Source organism: Octopus bimaculoides, chromosome 14, assembly GCF_001194135.2.
Source record: "Octopus bimaculoides isolate UCB-OBI-ISO-001 chromosome 14, ASM119413v2, whole genome shotgun sequence".
Lineage (NCBI taxonomy): Eukaryota > Metazoa > Mollusca > Cephalopoda > Octopoda > Octopodidae > Octopus > Octopus bimaculoides.
Genome location: NC_068994.1, coordinates 1,870,492 through 1,879,271, shown reverse-complemented (window position 1 = coordinate 1,879,271; position 8,780 = coordinate 1,870,492). Strand labels below are relative to the sequence as shown.

At 38.8% G+C, this 8,780-nt stretch overlaps 1 protein-coding gene across 2 annotated transcripts in view; it reads left to right on the top strand.

The window, feature by feature from the left end:
* Positions 1 to 1,579, top strand: part of LOC106875822 (protocadherin gamma-A9) — a 29,678-nt gene extending 28,099 nt beyond the window's left edge. For both annotated transcript variants that reach the window (XM_014924106.2, XM_014924107.2), the window contains one exon: positions 836 to 1,579. Coding sequence is in view for 1 of the 2 variants with exons in the window: in XM_014924107.2 (XP_014779593.2) it covers positions 836 to 862 (27 nt within the window). In the remaining variant the exon portion in view is untranslated. The remainder of the gene's footprint in view (positions 1 to 835) is intronic.
* Positions 1,580 to 8,780: the final 7,201 nt, after the last annotated feature.

The window sequence follows — 8,780 nt, the reverse complement described above, 5'->3', positions numbered from 1 at the left end:
GGGTGGGTCAGGAGGATATGTTGTAGGGATGAGATTCCATGGGGTCATATTGTCTGCAGGTAGGTTTGTGAGGGTGTGATGGGTAAGTGGGAGATAAAGGGGCGGGGTATACAGTGAGTCATGATCATAGGCTGGGGGTGTTGGGAAAATGGGTTGTGGGGGAGGTTTGTCTGGGAACAGACTCTGTATAAGAGAAGGACAAAGGTGAACATAAAGGATCTGCTATTATGGCCTTCATTCTACTTTGTTGAATAATTCTTTCTCAAAGCAAATTGCCAAAATGCCTTCTCTGTGATGCACAACATCTAAACATCATTTTTTCACCACTTCATCTCATGCCTTCCTGGATCGTCAGCTTCCATAGGTTCCCTCCACAATTAGAGCTCAGCACTTCTTTATGCAGCTGTCCTCATCCAAACACATCCCATGACCATACCATCACAGTTTTCTCTCTGGTACACTACACCTGATGCCACATATCGAAGTTTTCCTCTTGAATCATTTACACTCTGTCATGCATGCACACTGACATTCCCCATCCCGTGGAGCATACTTCCGCATGCTAGGTTGCCCATTGGGTCCTTTGGCTTCTACCTCATCTTCATATACAACTGTCTCTATGTTACAGTGGCTGTTCAGGGAACATGTTGCATTACCCCCTGCATGAGCATCCTGCCTCTGCTACTAAAATCTTTTTACACTAGGTGTATGTATATATGTGTGTGTGTGTATATATATATATATATATATATATATATATATATACCAGTACATTATGCTTATTTATAAATATATCTATAAAATATCTTATATGTTTCTCTCTTCTCTTCCACAGTTACCAACAAGATTCACGAAACGATGAAGCAGTTAATTATATCATGGAGGAAATTAGTGTCGCACAGATCATGCATAAAGGCCTCTACATCACATCACAGCTCATACCACTAAGACAACAACTAACAGACACAACAGATTTTAAATGTTTTTCCTTTCTCCCATCGACTCTTCCAATATATGTTGTTATTATTTGGAACATTTGTTAGTTTACATGTTATTGCTTGTGACCTTTCACCTCTGACCTTGCCCCACTCCTTGGAACTGACCCATAACCTATGACCTATGACCCTTGACCTGTTACTTGTGATGTGTAAATTATGGCCTCTAATACTAAAATAGCAACATATATATTCAAAACAAACCTAACCAATTCTCGTGTGTATGTGTATGCATACACACACACACATATATATACATGTATATATATATTTATGTATATATATATACATGCATATATATATTTATGTATATATATACATGCACATATATATTTATGTATATACATACATATATATATACATAAATACATACATATATGTGTGTGAGTGTCTGCGTGTGTGTGTGTGTAGCCATATGTATGTGAACATTATAATTGTTATCTCATTTAATGTTATATTATTAACAAAAAACAACAACAAGTTACACCCAGATACGACCACCCACCCATACCACTACCATCACAGCAACAACAACAACAACAACAACAACAACAGCAACAATGGAAATAAACCTTTTTATAATATTCCTGTGTTTTTATCGGTTTCTCTTCAGTACAACCTTTTGAAGGTGTATTTGGGTGGGTTTCTGTTGGGGCATGGGTTGTTATTTTGGGGTACACGCTGGTGTAGTGGGTGGGAGCATGCTGGTGCTGAGCAGGGTGGGGCATGCTGCTGTAGTGCATGGGTGTTTGGAAGGTGTGTGAATGGAGGGTGGATGTGTAGTGTGTCTAAGTGTACCTATGACAATCATCGAATGTTATGTCAATAAAATGCAAGAAAGATGTCGATCACTTTGTTGTCAGTAGGTTAATGTTATCCTAGGGTTAATATCACGTGAGTACTGCTGGTTATCACGTGACACAGTCGAACCAATAGAAAGCATTTCTACATTGTTTTAATTATTAGAAATAGCAGCCAGATATCTTGCCTATCACACCCGAATGTCTTTAGAAAATTGGATAACAATGTTCTAGAGACAATAGCTGAAATACAGATGTGATGGCCATGGATGGAATGGACGTGTTCATTTCAACTCCGCTTAGGGTTAAACACTGAACCATGTAGCTTAGTGATGTTTTGTGGCTGTCATGTAATCCATTGGTGTGGTATTACTGTGACAATGCAAATTATACTATGAACACGTGACTCACGACTATATTATAACCCACGTGACTTGCTATATTGTTCAGAGACTAACGAGAGAAGTCGCTCAACCTGGTAGAAATAGAAGCCAGATTTCCTTGTAATAATACCCAATGGTCTGAGAAAACAGACACATTGAATACTGTAGTCCTAGATACACTATTCCTGGAACACAATATGGTGATCATAGTTGAAACGCCTTGGTCCACGGATTATCTCAATGCAGGGTGATCTGGGGTTAAAAAACATTTCTTAAATTAAAGTTTTAACAATGTCAAAATAAGCAATACTAAGTTACCTCCCTTTAACTAGTTTTGTCTCGAAACGTTTCCAGAGAATGTCGTCGTCGTCGTCGCAGTGATTGACAGAGGCAAAGAAGAAGAAGCCGTGAAATCGACCCCAATTCATAACTGGTACGAATTTGAATCTCTTCTTTTTTTAGCCCATCCTCAGTTTTTGTCTACGAAATTTATTCAGCTTAAAGTTTTAATTGAAGACACCCCGGGTGCCGCGCATTGAAACTGAACCTGAAATCACTTGGCTGCAAAGGAAGCTTCTGAACGGCTCATCCCTGCCACAACCTAACAATAATGATTGGATGTGTCTTTGTCTGGACGACAGTCGGGGAAAACATGCACCTGAGATTAAACGCACAACTCTTGGTCACGGTTTGGTGTCCAAAATGGAGAGAGAAAAATAGAATGATTGGGAAGACTTTCCTGGGATTGGACGCGCAATCCCTCAATATGTTTTTAAAAGTGGAGTAGAGACAAAAAAAAAAAACGATGGGAAAAAAACTAAGACTGAACGTAGAACCTCTAGTTGTATTTTTAAATCAAAAGTGAAAGAAGGAGAAAAAAAATTGATATTAATAGAATGATTATATGTAGTATAATATAATACAAGATGTGTGGAGGCGCGTGGCTTAGTGGTTAAGGTGTCAGCATCTTAAGATTGTGGTTTCGATTCCAGGACCGGGCGGCGCGTTGTGTTTTTGAGCAAAACACTTCATTTCACGTTGCTCCAGTCCACTCAGCTGGCAAAAATGAGTAACGCTGCAATGGACTGGCGTCCCGTCCAGTTGCGGAACATATACGCCATTGAAACCGAGAAACCGGACCCATGAGCCTGGCTAGGCTTTAAAAGGGCGCATTTATTATTTTTTTAAATACGAGATGTAGGGATATTGTCACACCGAAGCTAGATGAGGAATAATGTGGCTTCCATTCTGGGTGCAGCACGATTGACCAGATATTCACTGAATGACAGGGCTTTGAGAATTCGTGACAATATCGCTAAGCAGTGTACGCTTACTTTATAGACCTTGTTATAATCATCGCTATTGAAATCTGGACCAAAGGGAACATATTGATGATATCGATCCCTGTCCTTGGCTGGGAATTGCTTTATTGACCTCGGCCAGAGTTAAAACGAGAACAAACAGCGACGCGACTTCAACACATTTTCTCTGTCACTCTGAAAATTCTTTTAATCCACCATCCCGGCATCTCAGTCAGTTAATTGTGAATCCTAAATAAACTCAGGACCATGTTACTGAGGTATTGTGAAAAAAATTGAAGAGCTTTGTCATCCTCAGTTCGAGGAATGAAAGAACAGAGTCAAACAATTTAGATTTAGAAGTTTGTGGAATAAATTAAGTAGTGATAATTAATCCTTTCATGGAAATTACAGCTATTTATTTATTTAAAAAAATGAACACTCAAGTTGGAAGCAGCGCTGCGGATATGCCAGGCTATGAATAGTTAGATTATTTATAACCGTTATTATAGTCCACTCTGCATTTTTGTGCCATTTACGTTACATTTCACAAACAATACACAATGCTTGCAGCGAATAACAATACCCTCCTATCTCTACGCCTGGGTCAGGCCGAGTTCGCAATCGCTAGGGAGTTAATCAAGCTATCGGAGAAACGTGCTAAAGTCGGATGCCAAGTAAACCTCCTTAAATGCTGCCTAAAAAAAAAACAACATAATTCCCAACAAAATCAGGAACATACATCTACCCACATGCTTTCGCAGCCTTACCTTTTGACGATCACTGAAATACATTCGTCATTAGAGAAATCATACACCATCAACACCACCAACTCTATGAGCACATAGGCAAGTTCTCTGGAATAATACCCAGCATCACGTCAACCCCAGAACCTACACACTAAAGAACAACCGCAGCTGTTGACCGATGCTACCAGCGCTGTGTTGACCAAGAGAAGAAACGCCTCAAACTTAAATTCCTCTGGCTTTGTACCAAACACCGCCACAACAACAGCTCGGCCCATTACACCAATACAGATGAACCCTAACATCAGTGGTCACCAACACACCATCAACAACGAAAGTCCTAGTCTCAGACTTGAATGGGTCGCTCTCTCATGAAGAACTAGAATTCTTCAGTCTGGGCCCTAAATTTATCTAGACCCAACATCTTACTCGACCTGGAAGCCAACTTTTGCCGAACAGCCGACCAACTCAAATGGCTATCGGTAATAAAGAGCAACAACAACAACACACTCGGCAAATTTCCCACGCACCAGCTAGACCACCCACTCCCAACCAACCGAGAACTCAACCACAAACTATTTAGACTGAAACAATCTATCTCCAGCATCTTTAAGGAAGGAATCAAAAATAATATCAAACTTAACCAAAGAACAACATGAAACATCGACAAAACTACAAAACAAAAACCTCATCGACTCCCCATCAGACGAAGGGAAAGAAATCTGCGTGATTTCTTGTGAAATTTATGAGACTTGCACAAGAACATCTAAGCAATGACAGATTATATTCTGAAGGGATCGATACCACCTCGACCAAGATTGAGGACCGAATTAACATCGCCTGGACTGAAACTCATACATCAAACATACTTATGAGTGTGTGGTTGCTTTTCTGTATGTACGTATATGTATGTATATGAATGGTTATCGTGGCTTTGATCATGACTTTGCCAATCATCCCTCGGACATCGATTAACATCTATGAAATGTCGATCAATTGCTCAGGTGAAAAATGTATCCCCAAAGGGAGGTAACTTCGTAGTTATTTAAACTTGTCAGGGGAGATAACTTAGTGATCTCACTAAAAGGAATTTTTGTATCGTGTAACTTTGTATAACTGAGGTCCTTTACTCTTTTCAGTCATTTGACTGTGGCCATGCTGGAGCACCTAAAATATTAAAATTCGCCAGTCATCCACGACGTAATATATTTCATCTTACAAGTAGCATTGGGGATATTTATCTGTCACCACTAATTATTTCTTTCTCTTTTACTAATATTTTTGCATTTTCATTTAGTAAAACTTGCTTTTACCACATAAATATCGCAGTTTTTGAACAATACGTCGACAATTGTAGGCGATTTTCATTGAGTTTATTCGTTGCTCCATCGATGGCGAAAACGATATGGTAGTCTCTGCATAACTCGCGAGATGTGAATATCACAAAGTATTTTTGTCACAAAGCACCAGCGTGTCAGTTTTCTGCTCAATGTGGACACTGTTCATCATCATCATCATCATCATCGTTTAACGTCCGCTTTCCATGCTAGCATGGGTTGGACGATTTGACTGAGGACTGGTGAAACCGGATGGCAACACCAGGCTCCAGTCTGATTTGGCAGAGTTTCTACAGCTGGATGCCCTTCCTAACGCCAATCACTCAGAGAGTGTAGTGGGTGCTTTTACGTGTCACCCGCACGAATTTACGTGTCACCCGCACGAATTTACTGTTCATTGAAATATATTCTCGACAAATATATACATACATTTATTATACATATACCCCCATTGGATGAAAAGTAGTGACCAAACCGACCGCCTTTTCCAAAACAACTTCTTTTAACCATTTATCAAATCAGATTTTCCACTCAGTTTCCTTTCTCCCGAATATAACTAAAATATCATCTTTCGAAGTATGAAACACTGTTTTTCTTTTAATTTTTATTTATAAATGCATTAAAAATTGCCCTGTGTCTAATATGACTGCATTATAGATGGGAGACTGAGTGTTGTAGGCTAGGGACTCAAATGAGCCTTAGTTTGCTTGGCACAATAATTGTCACAAATCATGAAACATTATAAAGAAGCCAAATTAAGAAACTTAGGAAAATTTCCCTACGGTACATTGGCAGCTGAGTGGGGAAACCACATCATTTCATTATGCCCCCTCCCCTAGCATACATAACCCACATGTGATATGTGTCTTACATTATTGACTGACCATTCCATCTTTTAAGAAACCTCTGTTCATTATCTAAATCAGTGGTTCTTAGCCATTTTTTTCTTTACCTATGGACCTCTTTGATAATTTTTATACTCAGGTGGACACTTCATACAGATTCAAGGTATAAAAAAATCCAAATATATTTTTAGAATTTAATACTATGAGGAATTAAAAAAAATAAAAACGTTGTTCAAATATTTTGTGTATTGTAAAAGCAGAGCCAATTTCTTGCACATAAATTTTAACAACAAAATTTTGCAGAGAGCATTAGGGGTAACAAGGACCCTGGTTGAGAACCACTTGTCTAAATGGAAATTCTCCAAGAAAGATGAAAGGAATGGTAGATTTTTGTTGCATCTCAGCTATTTTTCTTTTATAAGAAATTCCAAAAAAGGTGGGAAACCATTTAGTATAAGGAACAATGGAGAAGTAAAAATGAAGAGAAATGGAAAGATTTTACTTTTAGACTTGAAAGAAGGAGGACAACAATGAGATGGAAGAGGATTCCAAAGTCTGGCAGTTTGAAGGGAAAATGCTACAACCAGAGAAAGAGTCCCTTACTCATGGAAGCTCAACAGTATTTGGATGAGTGGATAATTAGCAAACCACAGTGGTGGGTACTGCCCTGATGGTTTACATCCTGTTGTGCAATCCTCTGGACTAAAATATAAAGAAACTGTACAATGAATCCAAAAGAAAATAAGCTGAGATACAACAGTTCATCATCGTCGTCGTTTAACAGCTGCCTTCCATGCTGGCATGGGTGGCACGATTCTGTGATTTATTTATGAAACATTTATGGGTTTCATATTTTATTCCAGTCCCTTGTCATAATATTGAATTTACAAGCACAAACTATTTCTCTTCTCCCAATAAAACCCCTTTAAGATACTGTATGCGCCTGCATAGAAGATGCACCCCTATTTAATAAGCATAGTTTGTGGGGAAAAGCAAATGCAAGTGGATAATGAAGCATGCAACATTTGCTTTTTCCCACAAACTATGCTTATTAAACAGGGGTGCATCCTGAATTGACTGAGAGTGGAAGTCAAACTAATTTCTAGAACAAGTTGACTTTCAAGGAGGAAGGTCTTAAACTGAATGAATCTTTACACAACAAAATATGGTCAGACAATGCAATGATTCTCAAATGCTTTGGTGGAAACTCTATTCCTTCAAAAAGCTTTTTATAGCATCATGTGTAGTCACGGGAAATAGTAGGTCTGTATGGGAACTCTTAGAAATATATCAACATCAAGTCCATCTATTGTCACACCAGATGTTGTGTCAGGATAAATGAAGGCAATAGGAAGATGCTTGGATCAAGACAAATATTTGTCAGGGCTGCATCTCCTTGTCTTTCCTATTTCTTGTTGACATCAATTTTATTTTGAAGTTGGCAATATGTGATACATTCTTTGGAATCTAATAGAATGGTGAAAGGTTGTGTAATCTTGATTCCAATGACAACATCACAATCAAGAGTTACATCCTGAAGGGTGTATAAGAGATGATGAATATCTTAAGAGAAATCCTAAAGAAGGTTATCTTGCACATGAGCTGTAAGAAAACCAAGGACATATCTATTGGCCATCATCGACCATCACAACCGATTGACACTGACTTGCATGTGTCAATAGCTTCCAATATATTTGAAGTATTAATTCCAACAGTGGTGCTGCAGGACGGAAAGCAGAAACAGGGCTTAGTAAGGCTGTGAGGGTGTTCCAACAGCTTAACCTTTAGCTTGCTGCATTTTCTCCAGAGTTGCTTCCTCTGTTACGACAGGGGAAAAAAACTCATGTGGTGATATGATGCACCCACAGTGTGCTAAATGTTAATCTTGTATAACACAATCAGCAATCTATACTCTCAAGTTCCACCTCAAAATAACAAACATGTGATGTTTGCCTTGAAGCCTTGGAAAGGTACAACCAACAAAATAGGCTGCAAGCTAAATAATTTCCATTGGCAATACATTGGAAATATACTGGGGATTCCAAGGATCAAATATATTATCAACAAAGAATTGGTGAGGAGAATGGGTCTGCTTCTTGCCAACAAAAGAAGAAGGAGATTTGTAAGACAGAATCTATGATTGTTGGAATTTACATAACCATGGGTTATAGTGGTGAAGGGGGGGGTCAAGGAAAAGTGTGGAAGGGCATAGAAACATGATGGAAGATGTTCATGGGAGATTTACAGGAGGTGAGGCAAGGGGCAGGATTTCCTGAAGTGATGCAACATGCTGTCTTATGAGCCACAGAGAACAGAATGAGCTAAGGACATACACACATACGCAAATAAACAGAATTTCAAGATAAAGTGGTGGTA